The 20,681-nt window shown below is 43.2% G+C and overlaps 1 protein-coding gene across 2 annotated transcripts; it reads left to right on the top strand.

The window, feature by feature from the left end:
* Positions 1-1,182: 1,182 nt before the first annotated feature.
* On the top strand, positions 1,183-20,391 carry golgb1 (golgin B1). Of its 2 annotated transcripts, none has more exons than XM_080051179.1 (20): positions 1,183-2,882; positions 4,033-4,111; positions 4,357-4,542; positions 4,897-5,010; positions 5,168-5,338; positions 5,789-5,911; positions 6,193-6,306; positions 6,890-7,592; positions 7,695-7,765; positions 8,823-8,883; positions 9,204-14,313; positions 14,651-15,062; positions 15,226-15,459; positions 15,855-16,676; positions 16,810-17,003; positions 17,110-17,269; positions 17,734-17,834; positions 17,928-17,999; positions 18,436-18,517; positions 18,634-20,391. In XM_080051179.1, exons 2-20 carry the CDS (start codon positions 4,043-4,045, stop codon positions 18,769-18,771), a joined length of 8,937 nt encoding a protein of 2,978 aa, XP_079907305.1. In that variant the 5' UTR covers positions 1,183-2,882; positions 4,033-4,042; the 3' UTR covers positions 18,772-20,391. The 2 variants fall into 2 exon arrangements, with proteins under 2 accessions (XP_079907305.1, XP_079907304.1); XM_080051178.1 differs by having other exon boundaries at positions 5,165-5,338.
* Positions 20,392-20,681: the final 290 nt, after the last annotated feature.

The raw sequence follows: 20,681 nt of genomic DNA, 5'->3' as shown, positions 1-20,681 counted from the left end.
TGTTTGTGTAATTTATAACTGGAGACCTCTAAACCCAATTAGTCTACTGTGAAGTGGAAGGTTGTCCCTTTTCCCAGGCACAGATCAATAGGACTTGGAGTGAGAATAGCGGCTGACTTGTGGAGCCTTTTTGTAGCTGACAGTGTTTGTGGGCGTCCCCTCTGTGTGTCCTCTTGTGACCTAGTCGCTGGCTGTATAATCCAGGCTGTACACATGCAGATGATCGGCTTAATCGTCCCATTAAAAAGGGCAGGTTGACTGTTATGACTTCAACCTGTATTTAACCTGAGGACCGCTGACAAGCACAATACAGCTTTCATCCCTTACATGGTTCATTACGGCTGATGGGACACACTTAACTCAGCATGTGCACTCAAGTATGTGTGGTACAGTAAGAATCACATTTGTTAACCAAATGTAAAAGTACTCCTTTACAAGTAAAAGTGATAAATAAAATCCTACTTAAAGGTGCTGTAAGTGGAATGGTTCTTTTAGCTAACTTCCTGTCAGTTACTGCAGTTAGCAGTCCCCTCGCTCGTCCCTACGTCATGCACTGCCGGTGCACGCCAGAGCAACAGATGGGTGAATGTTTATGCGCCTACAATGGCGGAGCAGGTAAAAATCCTTCCCAATGTCTGTTTTGATGGTTTTTATCATGTTTTATCACACTTATGGATCTGAGATGATGCTAGGTAACCTGCTGTTTGAAGACCGCAATGCATTAATGTGGTGACGTAGGGACGAGCGAGGGGACTGCTGACTGCAGTAACTGACAGGAAGTTAGCTAAAAGAACCATTCCGCTTACAGCACCTTTAACATAAATAAACCGCTTACTTCACCTTCAAGTAAAATACTATAAAGCTAAATCTAGCCTACTTTAAGTATTCAAAATAAAGTTTCCCCAGGCCATCACTGATGTTTTATTACACATTTCATTGTTGGCTTGTTGGATTAATGTTTGGAAAAAGAAGCAATCTGAAGATAAAAAATTAATAGAATAATAGTTAAGCAAACCTAACATTTATTTGCTTCCCTTCTTGTGTTTAATTCTGCAAATACAAAATATTAAAACTGTTTTAGGTATAGGATTTTATTAGGATGCAACAGTTTTAAGTCAAGACGACTTGGGCCGCCAGGGGTACAACAACTTAAACATTACAGTTTGTGTGTAGTGAAATTAATTTCAAAGCTTTTTGATATCATTGTTAATACTAGAAACAAGTTAAAGAATACAAAAATGTATAGTTGCTTATTATGTAATTAAATGACACTTCCTAAATGTGGCCCTTTTTTCCTATAACATCTTATACTCATATTTCAAATTAGTATCATATAAGTTCTTCATTCTTACAACTTGCTAAAATGTTAGTTATAAAATCAAAATAAAACGGATATATACAGTACATGTTGGTACTTGGTACCAACTTCTGTTGGTAGAAGTTAAAAGAAGCTATCATGTCAAATATACAGTAAGTATGAATACAAAAGTTTAAATAAAAATCACACTACTTTTAGTAAATGTAGCTGCGGTTCAACAGTTCACTTTTCATTCAAGGAAATCCTAAACTCACATTTGTTTTCTGTCTATAGTGGTATAGTGTTCATTACTCTTTTTTTTTTACACAAATTTCTCAAAATAACAGTACACATTTCAGTCGTAAAAACCACAGAAAGCAACATTTCCACAGGTAAGCGATGTAGCCTGCACATTTGCTTATTTGTTCATTCCCCAAATTTCATTAATGCAGCATGTACTAGCCTGTTTGCAAACAAACCAACATGTGCTACAGCTAGATCATATATTGTGTAGCCTATGCTTTAGACAGGCACACATGCATATATGTACAGTATAAAAAAAACATTTGGCTGATTTCTGCATGTAGTTAAAAGTCCCTCCTCTGTTGTAGTGCAATAATGGAACACTGAATTTATGCTTCCAACATACTTCACTCTACGTCACCACCAGGTAACTCATTTGCATTAACAGTCACTTGCTGGTATAAGGGATGATTGGCACGGCAACAGGAGTTTCCCACATTGTGTCTGGAATAGCCTGAAATGCAGTTCCCAGCCTTATAGAAGAGATTTGTCTGGCTAAAAACAAAACATGGAATAAACACATTGTGTAACCTCACATTCAAATATGACACCATCATTTTTTAATTTTTTTTTAAATAAAAAGCTAAATTTTCTATGACTTCAATAAGGCCTCATTTTAATTTCTTCATTCTTCATCCAGCATCGGTTAACATATTTCCAAAGAGTTCACTCCTTCAGTTTTGTTTTAGTTTTTTGGCTTCCCATCTAGACAAAGTCACTGAGGCCCCATGGTGGCGCCACTCTTGCCATCTATCTCTCTGGCACCACCTCACCGACACTTTTCCTCTTCCCCCAACTCAGATATCTGTAGATGGAGTCGAACACTGATACTGTGGAGCGTGTGACCACGGTGGTCAACCGCACCACTTCCACCATCCACTGAATGCTGCGTCCCACGAAGGCCACAAACACTGTGGTGTATTGAGCCAGCAGCATTAAACTCCTCCCGAGCTGCTTGCCATTGTTGATGATCACTTTGACTCTTTGGTCATGCCCTGCCATCTTTTGGACCGTCTTCAATACGGTCCCCAGGTGTAGAAATTGTGTGTCGGTTGATTTTTCGTTTTTTATTGTAAGTTAAATGCAGATATTCCCTAGAAAGAAAGACACGTCTAGTAATTTGCAGACAGTCCCTTACATGCGCAGATCCCGGCTGTCCAATCAGAGCGAAGGAAGTTTTGTTTCCGGGAATGTTTTGGTGATGTGGCTATGCTCCGAGATCCATCCGAGGAAATATATCTAATAAAAAGCAGATACATTCACCTGGGAAGCACTCGCACAGGTGAGTCAAAGGTATTTTCTGTTAAAAAATAATAAAACTCCACTCCGTGGTCCTCGCACCAGAGCTGTCATGCACCAGAGGTGAAAAGCTAATTGAAGCAGGGCTTAAAAGAAGCTGTCCTTATTTAAAGAGTGGTTAGCATTAGCTCGTTTTAGCAGCCACGGCTAATTTACTGTGTCAAACAACACCGGATGTTTTCACGGAGTATCCTGCTCTCTCCGCCGTTTCTTAACCTTCAATAATGTTTACTTCTCTTTGTGAAGGCGTCACTGTGCAGCAGCTTTGAAAGTTTGACGTCCATTTTTGTGTGTGATAAGCTAGCTATAATCTTTGCTGTTCACAAAAAGAGTGACGCAGCCGCAGTGGAGAGTGCGGGGCAGTTTCGGGTAAACTCGGCTCGGTTCGCTCCGCCTCGGAGAAACGGGTCTCGGGGGTCGTCCGCCAATGTGTTGCTTTGGGCGAAAGGATGTTCATGGGAAACTTGTTTTTAGAAAATGTGCTTCTGACGGTGCAAACTCAGTTATTGCATTTTAGAATAGGTAGCCTGTGCAATGTAATCTTAAATATCTAAAATACTGTTATCAGTGTTTCTGCTGTTCAATCTAAAATGTCATGATATGAATGTTAGGCCTCTGCAAACCTGGTCTCAAGCAATACATGATATCAAAGTTGTGTCTCAATAAGCTTTCATAAAAAAAAATTGATTGAAAATACATGTTCATAAATATTATGAAACTTGGTTTAAAAAAACTGCTTTTTTGTCTGTATTTAAATAAAATTTCCTGGGATTATGTGTAGATTCACACCTTCAGAGGACATGTCAGGCAGCACTTGAAGCTGTTGTTATTAGAAAATAATTTCAAACTGAGCATTAGCAAAGGGTTTAACTGTAGGCTGCGTTTATGCTTCTATAAATAACTTGAATTATACGTTTGCAGCAGAATTCATACTGAGGCATAACCGTGGAGGATGTTGGAGAAAGTGTCAAACTGTTGAACAGGAGTTACATCTCCGGCATATAATCTTCAGCAAACAATAAAGGGCTTGCGCAGGTGTAGCAAATAAATGTCACCCTAACCCTGTGTGTCCAACATAATTACTTTTAGTTTAGCGACGAGGCTGTTATCATTATTTTTCCTCTCGCTCACAGTGCCATCTATATGTTGAGCCGTCTGGCCACAGTCCTCCAGGAGCTTTCTGGAGAGGAGCCCCCGGATGGAGACCCTCAGGTGAGAGAAACACATACATTTTTGATGAAGAGTATTGTTGAGTGTGTGTGTAGATTTTGTGTCTGGTCCAATTTCCAAACTTTTGTGAAATTTGAAACTTCGTTTGAATCAAGTAATGGTTAGCATCCTCCACTTTTTAGTTGAAATGCTGGTTTTCAAGAAAAAGAGTTACTGTCTCAGGCAGGCCTTGCTATTATTGCACAAACCTTCGCAAATAAACTGAGCGTACCCGTTTGTTTGAGCAGGACATGCTGGTGCCTCAGCTCCCTGCCGGAGACGGCCAGGATGAGTCTGAGGTCCCTGAAGAAACCACAGAGCGGCTGGCTCACCTGGAACAACTGGTGGTCCATCTGAAGGACCTCATCAGAGACAAAGACACTCAGCTCAGCGAGAAGGACACCCATCTGGATAACAAAGATGCACTGCTCAAGGTTAATAACGTGTGTGTTTGTGTGTGTGTTTGTGTGTTTGTTTGTTTTTTCTTTGCTGATAAAGGATTTACTCCAAATTTAAATGAGTTCACTATCTTGAATTCACATTATTTCTATGGGGCTTTATTCGCATGGAAAACAAGAGTTAACATTGCCAAAGCAATTGAGCAATAACTAAAATTAATTAATTAATTAATTCCATTCTTCATAGAATATATTATTATTTTCATATAATGTATAGGAGAATATAACATTTGCTATTATTATAAATATGTACAGTTTCAAATTGCAAATGTATGATTATATACAGTATATGCTTTATGACAATGTCTTGTATGACTTCCCTATCCACAGAATGAGAAAGAAGAAGCTGACGCTCGCTTCACCAAACTCAAACTGCAGGCCAAGGCCAAGATGGTGTCGCTCAACAAACAGATAACCGAGTTGAAAGGACAAGGGGGCGCAACAGTAAGTTCAAACCAGGCAAAACAGTCTGCGTTGTGCTTGTTGGATAATTTCATGATCTTTATTTCAAAGACATGCCACTTGTTATTAACAAACTTAAATAAAGCTCAAGCACTTTTAGTTTTTATCTTAACTTGAAGATCTGTTATGTCTCCAGCAGCAGCAGAGTCCAGACAGCTCTTTCACAGAAGCCGGTGCTGCGGTGGACGAGGAACTTCAGAATGTGAAGAGCAAACTGAGCAAAGAGGAAGCCAACAGCAGAGAGCTGCAGGACAGACTCCACACCACAGAGCAGCTCCTTCAAGAGAAGGAATCTGCCCATGCTGATCAGGTGAACCAGCTGCGTCTTTTAATTACATGTAGTCCTACTCTCTTAACTAATAATGATTTTTAAATTTAAAGGAGCACTATGTAACTTTTGGTGTGTCAGAGAAGTGAACATTTTCTCAAATATATCCTGATAAATGAATAAACAAACTTTCCTCACAGGGAAATATGATCCCTGGAACACTGTTTGAAGTTAGAAAGCTTCCTGAGAAGTTACTGTTTCACTGTTGTTGTTTTCAGCAGCAGGGCCCACAGTTTGTTCACAAACATATTGTAGTCTCACATTTGGTTCCAGGTTATTCAAAATAATTATGTTTTGATTTATGAATGGAAGGTTATTCAATTACACACACAGAAAATATGTTGTGTAAACTAACTGCAGGCTCTGAAAATGGAAACAGATCCCCTGCATAGTGCGCCTTTAACGAGAATTTTTTCTTTTTTCTTTTTTCAGTTGCTGAAGCTGCAGGCGGTTGTCTGTGACAAGGATGTGCGTTTCCAGGAACAGATCCAGAAACATGAAGAAGAGCTGCTGAGGGTCACAGCACAGTCTCACAACGATGGCGAGCTTCAGCAGGTACAAGATTACTCTTCATTTGTAGTTTATCCATGTATAATTGAGTCGTTCACCCGTTATTGAAAATGTGTTGTATGGGGAAAAATAGTCAGGAAAAATAGAGCCTGTATTGAATTTAAAATCAGTTTACTATCTTAGAAGACAGAGGAAAATATACGGTACACACATTTGAATGGCAACACTTCAAAGATACACTCACCCTTTATAAACCTTTATATAGGATAAATAAAAGTTAAATGAAATGAAATATACTCAATCATATTGTCTTCTCTTCTCCCCAGGCGCTTCATGCAGCACAGCAGCGTTGTGAGGAGCTCGAGGAAGCTCTAAACTCTCGCTCCCAAGTTCTGGAAATGCTGCAACAGGAAGTGAGCAGCGCTGATCAGCAGAAACAGGTAGAGATCCTGTTGTACTGGATAAGTCTGTTAGTTAAGAGACCGCCCCCTTTTGGGCACAGATATTTATAGATACCTCAGCTGTAATGAATACTGTTCCTGTTTGATGAATGGAAAACTGTTCAAACAGACACACCCTAAATATCGACAGGGTCATAATTCTTTGTTTGACTGAGCCACACAGCACACACCCACTTATGTTAGTTTGCAATGTCAACAGATTTGTATTTTATTTTATTTAAATTATTATTATATATTTTTTTCTATCATTGTACTTTGAATGTTATTGCTCTCAACAGCCATGTCTTTTCTAATCTTTGTCCTCTTTTCCAAGTTCTACTTTGCTTGTGTTTTCTTCCTTTTATCCTTTCTCTCCTTGCTTATTTGTATTTTAAAAAGCCCGTTTTAACATTGAGGTCAGGGGACTACTGATGAAAAGTAGACTTCTGGCTAATTCTGGCATTTTTATCCCATTGAGAATCCCTTGTTTTATTCATCTGCACTGTCCCCTTCTTAAATAAACAGAATTGAATTGAACCTATGTCCTCTCTCTCTTCCTCTGTGGTATTCTCTTTCTGCGTAGATTTTGACCGCTCAGTTCCGTCAGATGGATCAGGAGCTGGCCGAGGCCGTCAAGCAGAGGGAGGAGGAGAGGCAGCAGTGGGCCGAGAGTGCCAGCCGGGCCGATGCCGAACTCGCAGCCCTCCGGAGCAGCCTCCAGGCTTTGGAAAGAACCAGCGAGGTGGTGGCCAGGCAAGAGACGGAGCTGGCCTTCCTGAGAGAGGCAGAGCATGTTAGTCAAGAGGCCCTGGAGAAAGAGAGGATGGAAGTCGCCAGATTGGAGAGTGATTTGGCTCTGATGAAAGAGGCCCAGTTTTCATCCGTCCAAGCGAGCCTCGATGCTTCGGAGAGAGATGGGGCGGAAATACTTCGGCTTGAGAGTGAACTGGCGTCTACGAGAGAGGCATTGGACCATGCCAGCCAGAACGCCTCAGAGAGAGAGAACACAGACAAGGAGAGGCTAGAGAGAGAGATGGCTTCACTTAAGGAGGAACATGAAGATGCCCAAAAGAAAGGGGAGATATTAGCTGAAATATGGAGACACATAAGTTTTCTGGCTCCTGAAGATGTGCAAGTAGAGGAGGTAGCCCCCTTCCCAGCTGACCTTTCCCTGTTCCTGGACACGGTGCAGTCTATTGAGACACAACTGACCAGGCTGAAAGATGAACGCAGTGAGTCAGAGGAACATTGTGCTGAGCTCACCCACACCATGGAAACCCTTAAGGGTAAGAATATTTAACTACTTTTATCTCTTTATGGAAGTCAGTGTGTTAATGTCAAACCTTTTTAAAAAGATACTGACATTAATATGAATCATTGATTTTCAGAACAACTAGAAAGAAAAACAAGAGAACAGGAGGAAACCACTGCCAAGATAAAAGAGCTGGAGCAGCAAACGGTGAGTACTACGCTGAGCTAAGTATGTAAATAAGTTAGGCAGGATCGGCAGGCAGGCTTCAGACATTGTAATTGCTTTTTATGTAAACACTAATTTTAAATGCATGTGTGTTCCATGTAAAGCACTTTGTAACAATTTAATTTTGAAAGTGCTTTATAAATAAAAGCTTGATTACTTACAGGTGTATCTCCCCAACAAAAAGAAAAAACTTAATTTTATTTAAAAAATTAATCAAAGCATGAAATCAAAGCATACTCAAAATATTAACATATGAATATAAGGTCAATCGAAAAGCAATATTCTCTACCACATGCAGTCTGACTGATTTGATTACAATCCAGTCACAGTGCTAAAGTGTTCGTTTGATAGACACTATCCAGATACAGAGCACATAAAAACAATGTTTAAATTGGGTCTTAAAAGCACAGAGCACTAAAAAACAAACAAGTCTTGTGGATCGCTACTTACCTGACACCAGATGTTAGCAGCTTGTGTTATGCAACATTTAACTTCAAATAGAAAACTTAAATAAGCTATGTGATACCCTGCAAGCTTTAATTATTCTGCAAAGCTTAACCTCAAAGTGTCTCTGTTTATAGGATTAAAAAGGGCGTTGAAGCAGGAGACACAGGAAGCTTAGTATAAGCTGAGGTATAAGAAGTTAAAGTCAGACAATTGTGTCTTGTGTACTTTCCCGTCTCATTAAAATAAAGTTCAGAGTCAAACTTGTATTTGGAGGACAGGGCAGTCTGGGACCCAGTTCAATGACACACCATTCATATGATGTAAGTCAGTCTCAGACAGGGCAGCAGCAGCAGGTTCAGAGAGAGACAATACTTCAGCTCAGTGCAGGCAGGTGTGTCTAATCCTTTCCACACTGTTCTGACTTTCTTCGTCGTCATTCACCTCAAGCTGCAGCCATGTGTTCAGCTGATATAGATTAACGTTTTGAGAGCAAACATAGAAGCAATATAGTAGTGCTTTTGCAGGAAATGTTCGCTAATGAATTAATGAATCATTTTGTGTAGTTCATTTTTTTTGTTTCTGTCTGTTTCAGATATCTGAAAGAGATAATGTGATTGAACCATCAGCACATGATTCATTTGACGATAAACGAGGTATGAAAAAGGATTTTTTTTTTTTTTTTTAATAAATCCTACTTCAGTACACAATACAATAGATAACTGTCCAAGCTAATGCAACTAGTTGTCTGTGACTGATTTTGCCTGGTAAGATATTTGTTTCAAAATGACTTGCAAACCATATGAACTTTGAACTGTTATGTATTCTAAAAGCAGATACCCACGATTGATTTGTTTGTTCTTTGATGTTTTTTTGTTGTAATTCCTTAAGTAAAGAAAAAGTATAAACTCTTCGCTTCCCATGGACATAACACATTTAATGTTTTTCTAATTTCTTTGTACTTTGACTTCCACAGGGCGCATACTGGAACTGGAGCAGCAGCTGCTAGAAAAAGACAATGAGCTGGTTTTCTTGCGTGAGTCCCTCAGTCTGGCTAAAGACCACAGCTCCAGTGGAGTTGCATCATGTGAAAACGATCAGACTCCAGATCAGGGTCAGGATGCCAGGATGCCCCCTGATGAAAATTCTGCAGTCCATCCTGACTTTATGGACGACACACGGGAAGAGGATACAACATTAGTGGCTGAGGACACCTCAGTCCTCTTTATATCTGCTGATAACGAGAGCAGCCCGGAGCTCATCGGACACCAGTCTGAATCCCCAGAGGAATCCAAAGGGACCTCCTCTGACGAGATGGTCGCCAGTAGTGATTCAGAGGTTGCCCACAGCAGCTGGACCCTTCTGGAAGCGGTGAATCAAGATGGAGGCCAAGAGTGGCCGTCTGTCCTGCAGGATTTAGGGCAGATGCAGCTGCAGTCATGGGAGGCGACCAGCATGGAGTCAGAAACATCTACGGTTCAACTCGAGTCCTCCTCCGTCATCATCCGAGAGACTGTACAAGTGAATGTTACTCAGCAGAGTTCCTCAATGACCACCGACGGTAACCTATCCTCTGGCCAGGTCTTTGCTCAGGTCTTAGCAGAGGAACTTCAGAAGCGATACAGTGAGCTTCTGGCTGAGCTCCAGAGGCTCAGAGAGGCGGCAGCAGAGTCACATGAGAAAATAAAGACCCTGGAAGAAGAAACACTGTCCCTTTCTGCTGCCAAAGAAGTGGCAGAGTCCCAGACCAATAGTTTTGCAGATGAACTTCAGTCAGCCAGAGATGAGTTGGACAAGCTTTCTCAGCAAAGCAGCTCCGGAGTGGAGAAACACAGTTTTGAAATGCAACTTCTAGAAGAACAGATAGACATATTAAACACCGAAAGTAAAACCAAGGAAGAGAAGATCCAGGCACTGGAGGCAGATCTGGAGACAGTCCGCCAAGCTTTCTCTGAGCAGGAGGGACAGGCCCGGATGATGAGTGTTCAGCTGGAGGACAGAGAGCTCCTCTCGTCCGAGCTGGAAAGGAAGCTTCAAGAAATGGAAAACAGTATGTTGGAATACTCTCATACATCAGAACTCCACAATGACTCTTTGTCAATGAAGGACTCTGAAATCAGTGAGCTGCAGCTTCGTCTCAACCAAAAAGAGCAAGAGATGATGGAGCTAAATGACAGCACGTCCGCTAAACTCCTTCAAGCAGAAGAAGACAAGTTCCAGATCGGCGGTGAAGTAAGTACACTGAAGGAGCAGATAGTGGCACTGGAGAAAGACAGAGATGAAACACAGAAAGAAAGTCATGAGGAGTCAGCCGTTAGTGTAGATGAAGAACTTACTGGTTTGCGAAAGGAGAAAGGACAGCTGGAAACCCAACTGACAAACACAAAGAGGAAGTTGCAAGCTGCTCTTGTACAACGGAAAGAGCTTCTGAAGAAGGTCGCTGATTTTGAGGTCAAAGCAAAGAAATGTAAAGAGCAAGTTGAAACGGCAAAGGGAGAAACTCCAGGGAGAGAGCCATCTAGAGAACATGAGATTCAGGAACTGGAGGCCAAACTTATACAACTGGAGCAAGCTTTAAGATTCAAAGAAGATGAAGTTGAGACTCTTCAGCAGAAACTAATTCAGCAGGATCAAGTTATCACCGAGACGATTGCTCTGAATAGAGAGCTGCGTGAAGAAGCTGAAAGCTCTCAGCCGGCTGACAGTTCGTCTGAAACAACCACCCTGTTACAATCTCAAGTGGCCTCTCTCGAAGCAGAGTGTGAAACCCTGCAGAAAAAAATTCAAGAGGCCCAAGAATCACGTAAGGAAACCATCCGCAAAGCAAAAGAGAAAGACAGGCACCACCGCGAACAGCTGAAGCAGCAGAAAGAAGAATACAGTGAGCTGGTGGAGCGTTTTGAGGCGCAGAGCGAGGAGCGAGATGTTCTTCTGACCAAACTGAAAGATCTAGAAGAAAATGTGAGCAGAGAAAAAGAGGATATCCCTCCCCAAGACACCAAGCAACTGCCTGAAAGTTTGGAAAAACAAGCAGGAGGTGATTGGGTCCAGGAGGACTGGGTTGATTTTACCTCATCTGAGACGGACTCATCACAACCACAATCCAGCGATCCAGTTAAACAACTTGCTGAGCAGTCCGACGTTCCTTCACATACAGAGGAATCTCTGGAAGCTCTCAGAGGAGAGATCCAGACTGTGAAGATGGCTTACACAGAGCTAGAGACGCAGCTGCAGGAAACCCAGGTCAGCTTGTCACTGAAAGAGTCCGAATTATTGGAATTGAGCAAAGAGCTACAGGCGTTAAGAGAAAAGGAAAGACAGATTGATGCTCTCTCAGAGGAGATTGATGATCTTAGAGCAAAGTATCACCAAGCCGAGTCCTACGCTGAAACCCTGAAAGAAGAGATGGAAGCTGCTGCCAAAGCAGCATCTGAAGACTCTTCATCCTCTGTCGCAACTCTTCAAGCCGAAGTGGACGACTTCAAGCAGTTCCTCGAGAATAAGAACCATGAGATCCTGGAGCTAAGTCAGCAGCTTGGCGAGCAGAACTCTCTCATACACTCAATGCAGGACACTGTGTCTCAGAAGGATCAGCTCATATCTTCTTTAGAAGAAGAACTGAAGGCAGAGCAAGAGAAAACCCAAAGGTTAGAGGTTGAGGTCCCGCAGAAGCAAGAGGAAGAAAAAGACAGCGGGGCAAAGGCCCAGCAGCTTCAACAGAAGCTTAAGGCGGCTCTGATCTCTCGTAAAGAGGTATTAAAGGAAAACAAAACCCAGAAGGAGAAGCTAGCTTCAACAGAGAAGTTCATAGCCGAACTGCAGCGGAAAATGGAGTCTGCAGAGGAGGAGCTGGAGAAGCTAAGAGCGGAGAGAGTTCGACTGATCGACGAGGTCGACCGGACGTTGTTGGAAAACCAAAGTCTGGGATCGTCCTGCGAGAGCCTCAAACTTGCCATGGAGGGCATACTGAACGAGAAGGACGCCTTTAGGAGAGAAGTGGAGTTAGCGCAAGAAGAAGCCGCCAAAAGGTGCAGAGACTGGGAGGAAAAGGTCCAAAGCATGAAGGAGGAGTACGAGACTCTGCTCAAGTCGTATGAGAACGTGAGCGACGAGGCGGAAAGAGTGAGGCGAGTCCTGGAAGCCGCGCGGCAGGAGAGACAGGAGCTCGCCGCCAAGGTGAGGACGCACGAGGCCGCCAGGCAGGAGGCCGAAAGGCAGGCAGAAGAGGCGCAGAAAGAGGTGGATTCTGTGAAGAACAAAATGAGAAAGTTTGCCAAAACAAAGCAGCAGAAGATACTGGAGTTAGAGGAGGAGAACGAGGGACTTAGGGAGATGCAGGAAAAGGGCGGGATAAAACGAGAGGGCAAGTCTTTCAAAGCGGAGGTGGAAAGACTTCAAGATGAGCTGGGGGCTTTGAAAGCTGAGTTGGACGCTACAGTGGCACAGAGAGACTCTTTGGGGCAGCAGATGGACGCCTTGAGGGAACAACTTTCCCAAACAGGGGAGAAGGAGGACAATGTTACTCAGGCCACTCCGCTTGTAGAAGAGGTTGTCAATGCTCAGCAATCGGACATAATCATGACCAGAGCAGAGCCTGTTGAGAGTCAGGAAGAAGAAGCCGTAGCCCTAAAGGACACACCTGATGACCAAATAGCTACAGTGTATTCACCAGAGACCCATTTACAACCTAGTGAGGAAGAAGAAAAAGCCAAATCTACTGAAAGTGTTCAGGTTTTCTTGGAGGATAAAATGAGGGAGATGGAGGCCGCTGTTAAAGCAGAAAGGGAACTGTGGCAGGAACAGGAGGTTAAACTCAAAGCTCAACTGACCTCTGTTGAGCGAGAGCTTGAGGAGAGTAAAGAGAAGGAGAGTCTTATTACCAATCTTGAGCAAGATCTTGAGGCGAGTAAGGACAATGAGAGTCTTATCGCCTCTTTGGAGAAGTACCTCGAAGAGAGCAAAGAGAGAGAAAAGAGCCTGATGGAAGATGGTTCAAAGAGGGAAGCCCAGTTCAAAGAGCTCCTCAGAAGCCTTGAAACGGAGAAAGACAACCTCGAGGAGCGTCTCATGAACCAGTTAGCTCAGCTCAACGGGAGCATCGCCGGCTACCAGCAAGAGGCCGCGGACAACCGGGAGCATATCACCGACCTACAGCAGGATGTGGAGAGACTGGAGAGGGAGCAAGCAGAACTGGAAGCCGAGGCTCGTAGCGAGTGCGATCGTGCCTCCAGGCTGGAAGAGGACATGAGGCAAGCCCAGAGAGAGAGAGCCGAGGCGGAAGCGGAGTCCGGGAAGCAGAGGGAACTGGAGCAACAGCTGAAGTCTGCTCAGAGGGTTAGAGAAGGCAGCCAGAGCCGAACGCGTCAACTGGAGGAACTGCTGAGGGAGAAGCAGCTGGAGGTCCGTCAGCTCCAGAAGGACTGCATCAAGTACCAGGAGAGGATCAGCCAAGTGTGTAGAGAAGCTAAGGCACTGCAGCAAGACCACGACGAGCTCCAAGACAACCTACAACATTCCAAACTGGATACGTTCAAAGCTGTAGAAGACCTGAAAAGGACCGAAGAAGAGTTGGCAAGCTGCAAATCCCAACTGGATGAAGCACAGAAGCAAGCAAGTGATGCTCTATCGGAGAAAACAACGCTTGAGAAGAATGCCCAGCAGAAAGAGGCTTCGATGAAAGCCGAGGCAGAGCAAACCCTTGACTCGGTGAGGTTCAGGTTAGGAGCAGAACTGAAGGAGATGGAGCTGAGACTGGAGGAGGCGTACACAGAGAGAGAAAGGGAAGAGGAAGCCACACTGGAGGCCAGGGAGGTCGCACAAGGAGCTGAGAAAAGGGCCCAGGAGATGCAATGTCGTCTTGACGTGTCCCTGGCCCGGTTAGCTGCCTTCTCGCGCTGCATGTCATCGCTGCAGGACGACCGGGACAGGGTTTTGGATGAGACCAAACAATGGGAGACTCGCTTCAACGATTCTCTGCAAGGGAAGGAGGCTGAGGTTCGAGAGGCTGAAACAAGGGCCAAGGAACTGGCAGAGCAGCTTCAGAGGGAATCTGCCCAGAAAGAGGAACTTCAGCTTTCAGTAGACAGGTAAAAAAAAACATTTCTGTTATAAGCCAGGTTTTCGTCACCCTGCTTTTATTCACATTTGAAGTAATGCATCAGAAAAGCCAAAATTTTATAAACGCCAATATAAAATTTAAAAAAATCCTCTAATGTGCAAAAAAGTTTTATGCTCACTTGAGGTGGATTTTGACCTGTGGTTTGCTCCAACTACTTGATGGAAACAAAATCCATATTTGCATTTTTTTGCAAACTTTTAAAAGATTTGCGTCATATTAAACTGTATACCTTGCTTCTGTCTGTTTACTTTGATTGCTTAGGTTCTGCTTTTAATCTCCTAACTCAGAAAGTTGTTCTATTTCAGACTGGAGAAATCAGACAAAGATTGGCGTCTGAAACTGGAAGAGGCGGAAGAGAAAGTCACAGTGAGCCAAGCGGCGCTAGAAGAAGAGAGGAACATGCTTCAGAAGACCACAGCCGAGCTAAAGTCTGCACAAGGTGAAGCCCAAGCCCTGAAAACTGAGGCGGACAGTCTGATCCTGAGGGCCAGAGCTCTGGACGAGGCAGTGGGTCGGCTGCAGGGTGAAGTGGACCAGGCCCGGACTGAGCTGAAGGAGAGGGAGGCAGAGGAGAGGAGGCTGTGTCTGAACGTAGAGCAGCTGGAGACAGACCTGCGCTCCTCCAAGGCCCTGACGGAGAGTCTGCAGACGGAGTTAAACGAGAAAGAAAAGAGAGAAGTTGAAATGCTCGGGGAAAAGGAGCACGCTGTTGCTGAGGTATTAACATGTTTTCATCTAAAGTGATGTTTACTTTGGAATCAATTGGCAAACATTACATCCTCTTCTTTTATATTATTATTATTATAGACATTAGATAAACTTGTAATTTGTATGTTGTCTTTTGCCTTTTTTTCTCAATTGTATTTATGTTATCATCCAGGCTGCGGAAGAGGCCAGAAAGGAGGCAGACAGCAGGGCACAAGGAGCTGAGGATGAGCTGGAGCAGAGAAGAGGGGAACTGCGGGATTTGGAGGAAAAGCTACGAAAGGCGGAGGAGGAGAGCAACAACAGGAAAGCCAAACTGGACTCTTTCACCAAGGCTATGGGCTCCCTGCAGGATGACAGAGACAGAGTCCTCAACTCATATAAACAGCTGGAGGAGAAACACCTGCAGGTAAAGCACAAAAAAAAGAGCTTAAAACCTTATCTAATATATGTTGAAAGATGGAACCCTGCCATTGTCATATTACCACAGTATAGTGTTATGAATACTCCTGCATTCCTTTAATTACACATATCTGTGTCTTCTCAACCTCCCAACCCATCTCCCTGCACATGCATGCACATATATACAAGTTCCCTCCCCTCCCTGACCCTCTTTTTGATTATTTTCCTATGATCGTTTTGTAATGTGAATACTGATATTTTAAGATGGATTTAAAATTGGTCTTTGTGTTATTTCAATTCATATAAAACTTTTATTGAATTAGCAGGAGAAACTGTAAATAAGACTAAATAAACGCTGCTTAAACTAAAGAAAATAGCTGATTGCATGTGTATATACCCCAGGTGATGATGGAGAAGGACGGCCTGATCCAAGAGGCGGCGGGGGAGAACAACAGCCTGAAGGAGGAGCTGCGCTCTCTGCTGGTCCAGAGAGACGACCTTTACGCTGAGAAGGCCAAGCTGTCGGCTCAGCTCCACAACTACCGCGAGGAGCTCAACCAGGTCCTGAGCATGAAGGAGTCCCAACACAAACAGCTCCTGGCAGCTCAGCGAGTGCGCATTGCCTCACTGGAAAGTCAGTTAAGTAATGTTAGCAAAGCCAGGGAAACGGAAGAAGAAGTAGGCAGGGTGGAAAGGGAGACTCTTAGCCAGGCGGCTAATGTTACAACAGCATCCCAGGTGGTGGATGCTCCCGGTGCGGAGGTGGAGAAGCTAAGAGAGCAGCTGCAGGCAGCCAGGGAACAGGTGGAGTCTTTGGAGGAGAGCCTGCTAAAGGAGAGACAAGACCAGCAGAGCATGAGCAAAGAGCAAGCCAAGATGCGCTGGGAGACCGGCGTGATGCGGACAGAGTCTGAGAACGGTCAGGAGAGAGTGGCGGAGCTGGCCCGAGATCTGCTGAATGTGGAGCAGCAGCTGCTAGTGGAGAGAGAGGCGGTGACGCAGCTGAGAGCAGAGAACCAGTCCTTCTCTAAAGCCATGGCCTCCCTCCAGGACAACAGGGACCAGGCAGTGAACAAGGCCCAGGAACTGAGCCTGAAGCTGGAGGAGATGAGCAAGACAGGAGGCCCTGTCGCCACCGCACACAGCAGCCCTGCAGGCTCCACTGGAGAAGTGTGGGGGCTGAAGAACGCACTACAAGCCCTGCAGAATGACAGGGAGAGACTGGTGAGTAACGTGACCGGCAAGACATGTTAATACTTCAGTCATAGGCTTACAGATGACTTTTTATACTCTGGTAGCTTAAAGCACTAATGTTGTAACTCACTTCAACACATTTCTTTTTGCTCTTTGTGTGCAGCTGGAGCAGTTACAAACACAGGCGGGTGAGGTCAAGAAGCAGAAGTCAGAGCTGGCTCGACTTGGAGCAGGAGAGCTGATTAAGATCAGCCAGGAGCTGTATGAGGAGAGACAGAAGAATGAAGAAATTATGAGTGTCTTAATGCAGCTGGAGAACGTGGTGGAATTGGGCAAGCAGGAAATAGACACTCTCAGGTGAGGCACAAAGTTATTGTCATCAAAGTCACTGTTTTGACAAAGCAAAATGACACCCAAAGAAGTATTTTATTATTAGAACATTTCTTTATCTTGTGTTTCTTAGACTGGAGCGTATGGACTGGATGGCCCAGGCAGAGCAGCTGAAGCAGCAGACCCTCACCACACTCTCAGAGAGGGACCAACAACTGCGGCAGCTCAGCGCCATGCTGGAGGAAGCCCGCACTCATAAACCCAAACTTCAGCAGGAACACTACCAGAGAGAGGTAGGGGGTCCAAACATATGCTTGTATTTTCTGTGCATAGGGGCATTACTAAAATACGTCGTGTCCAACCATTTACCATTTTTCTTATCTCTTTTAATCTTGGGACCCATAAAAATACCCCTGTTAAGAATCTTTATTAGCCCAGGTCATTTGGCTTGTGGAAGGCATAATACAAACTATACATTCAAAAAAAGTTAAAAAGATAAGGCTGTTGCGGGGGCGCCTTTAGCTCAGTTGGTAAGGCGTCCCCCTCCCGGGCCGGGCCCAGCAGCAGACCCGGGTTCGATTCCCACCCGTGGTCGTTCTCTGCATGTCACTCCCCTCTCTGCCCCATTTCACCTCTGTCTCTCTGCACTATCAATAAAAGCATAAAAATGCCCAAAAAATATCTTTAAAAAAAAAAGTTAAAGATAAGGATGTTGCATATGATGTGATTATCAACAATATCATTAATCTTCTCCCAGGGCACAGAGGAAGTGGACAGCGCGCCTGGAGCCCCTCAGGAGCGTAGCAGCCTGGTAGACAGCCACGCACACATGGCTCAGGTCAAAGAGCTGCAGAGAAGGTACAGTACCCAGTCAAACATTTACCAGAAATATACTGCTTAAAAAGTGACACAATTACAGATACTAATGGATTTGAATCTTTGACACATTAGGCTTGAAGAAGAGATGCAGCAGAGGGTGTCTGCAGAGGAGCAGCTCATGGAATCACAGGATCGGCTCAAACGGTGTGAAATCTTCTTTGTTTTTCTGCTGCTGTTTTTTGTGCAGTCGACCCAATCTCAGCAAAGCCGTTTCCAGGCAGCTGTTAAACCCACTGTATGCATAATTATATTATCAAAATAGCTGCCAATAAATGTAGGCTAATTGAAAAACGAATAGATTAACTGCTTGATTATTTTAGCTCTAAAATAATAGACTAAAAGTGATGACATTAGGGCCCCAGTAAATTCACATTCCCTGTTTCTTATGAGATAAGTCTTAATAAAATAGTGAGGAGACTAATGTTCATATTCACTAAAGAATCAGTGCTTTGATATCTGTCAAATGTTTTCTGCCCTATGAATAATTCGTCTATCCCTTTGTTTTTAGCTTCAAACAAATGTGTTCAATCAAAAAAATATGACACTGCTAACATCTGTTTTTTACCATTATTATTACTAGTCATAGCCAGGCTAAATGGCAAGAAGACGATCACTCAGAGACTGCTGTTTTCATCGAGCCGCCGGAAGGAGCCGTCACTCGGGTAAGGCCCCCACTAATGTCCTGCACCAGCTCATTCATCATCTTAATAACCAGTAATAATAAAGACTTATGAGCTGAATGCTTAATGTAACCTTGTCTCTCCCTTTCGCTTGACAGACTCGGAGAGGAGGCACGGGTTGGGTGCGGATGCTGCGAGTGGCCTTCTGCTCCCGTCAGCGCACACCGTTACTGTTCAGCCTATATCTGCTCACTGTGCACGTGCTGCTACTGCTCTGTCTGGGTGGATACCTATGAAATACCAGCTACCCTTAAGAAAAACCCTGAAAGATAAGAGTTAGAAAGAGAGAGGTAATGGGAGTTGTGGCACTGACCCTTACCCAAGCCATCAATACGTTTTTATATTGTTACATCTCCTACACACAAACATTGCACTTTACAGGACTTTAATATTTTAACCAAAGTATGTAGATTTAGATAGGAAAGCTGTAGTCATTGATTTGAATTATGTTGCTCTTATCTTGTATGATAAGGTTTTAGAAATTCAAGGCAAAGAGGACACAAAGGGACAATGTTTAATGTTGCTTTCTGAAAATCTACAAGTAGATTCCTAGTCGAGTATTTTCTCAGATGGTGTTTGATTTTATTGAGTGCCTTTTTAGATATGGGCTTAAAAGGGTCACATGGATTCACATTTTGGGGACTCTGCTACTTTGGAAGGGATTGATATCACTCACATCTGTCCGTTACATACGACACTACAGCAAGAAAAGGGCGAAACAGCCTTAAATAGCAAATTGTCATTTGCTAACGGACCACGCTGTCTCGCCTGTTGAAAAGCCTTTGTGTTAAGCTATCTAGGCTACTTGCTTTAGCCTTCTGTTTAAGTCAACACGCAGGTCTAAGCTTGTTATCAATCTTCTCATCTATCCCTCTCAACACAAAGCAAATAAGTGTTCTTCCCAAAATCCAAAACTTGTCTTTAAAGATGGCTTGAGGTTCAGGGCGTGCTGTTATAGTCCACTCTCTTCCTCTTCTACTCATTTCATGCACAAAATCGGAGCACAGTGCAATTTCTGTTCTTACACATTCCTACTATGTGTCTTTTTCCTTTTTATTTCACTTTCAAAGTCATATTTTAAACTTGAGCATTATATTGATATTTGTACATAATATGTACATGTATTATTTCTGTGGGTTTTTCCTTCTTACATATCTAGTAAGATTCCCTGTCCATGCTTCTGTTGCACACGTTTAGATATTATAGTTTGCGCTGTAGTTTTTATGGCGGATGAAGGTACACCGTTTTAACCACAGTGTGGATCAATTTCAGAGGAGAGAGACTGCTGTGTTTTTCTAATGATATCCATCCAATCATAGACTACTCTGATGTAGCATAATTTATTGTCCAACGGTTGATACAATTGTCCACTACCTACTGTACTTACTGAAATATACAGTATATAAACATCATCCTCTTAATTATTGTTTATTTAATTGCTCACTGTTGGTTTAATGATACCTCTGTACTCATCTTTATCTTTCACATTCTTCTTTACTTCTCACACACTGAAATACAAATGTAAAATAATACTAATGTAAAAATAACTGTTAAAAAGGGCTGTATAGAAAAATGTTATAACAGTGTTGGTGGTTTAGATCAGGGACCGATATTGTCAAGCATTAATTATTTGATTATTTGTGTGTCTGTAAAAACATTGGGACTATTTTGACTTTGTTTTTTTGCGGCTTCTTAGCAACAACATCAACAAAAAAGACTTTCTCTTTAGTTGTGAAATAATTAAGAATAAATGGTTCATCATTAATCAGTGAATTGGTCATCACAGCTTCTGAAAGTTTAAATGAGTGAAGTTACTTCATCTTGAAATACACAGAATAAAATGCTGATCTCAAAAACACTTGATTGCTTCTAGGGGAGGGGGACATTGAAATGAACTTACCGTCTACTTTTTGCTGACATACAATAAAAAGCGTATTCTTTGACAAGGAATTTGCTTATTGGTGCTTCAGTTTTTTCGTATTACTGACACTGGAGGCTCTCGCGTTTGACTGTGTGAGTCTGCCCCCTAGTGTTGTAACTGCACTACAGCTGGCTACATCACAGGTTCAGCCTCCTCCAGTATTATAAATAAATAAAAGTAAGACATTTAAAATGCAAGTGATAACCCGTAATTGCCAACTCAAGT

The sequence above is a fragment of the Ammodytes marinus genome (genome assembly GCF_949987685.1).
Source record: "Ammodytes marinus genome assembly, chromosome: 22".
Taxonomy (NCBI): domain Eukaryota; kingdom Metazoa; phylum Chordata; class Actinopteri; order Uranoscopiformes; family Ammodytidae; genus Ammodytes; species Ammodytes marinus.
This window is presented reverse-complemented; position numbering and strand designations above follow the sequence as displayed.

Excerpts from the sequence above, each read along its gene's own strand:
- golgb1 (XM_080051178.1), top strand. The coding sequence starts at position 4,043 with ATGTTGAGCCGTCTGGCCACAGTCCTCCAGGAGCTTTCTGGAGAGGAG. Across the intron at positions 17,835-17,927 it reads GTCAAAGAGCTGCAGAGAAG|GCTTGAAGAAGAGATGCAGC; the intron begins GTACAGTACCCA and ends TTGACACATTAG. Across the intron at positions 18,518-18,633 it reads CGGAAGGAGCCGTCACTCGG|ACTCGGAGAGGAGGCACGGG; the intron begins GTAAGGCCCCCA and ends TTCGCTTGACAG.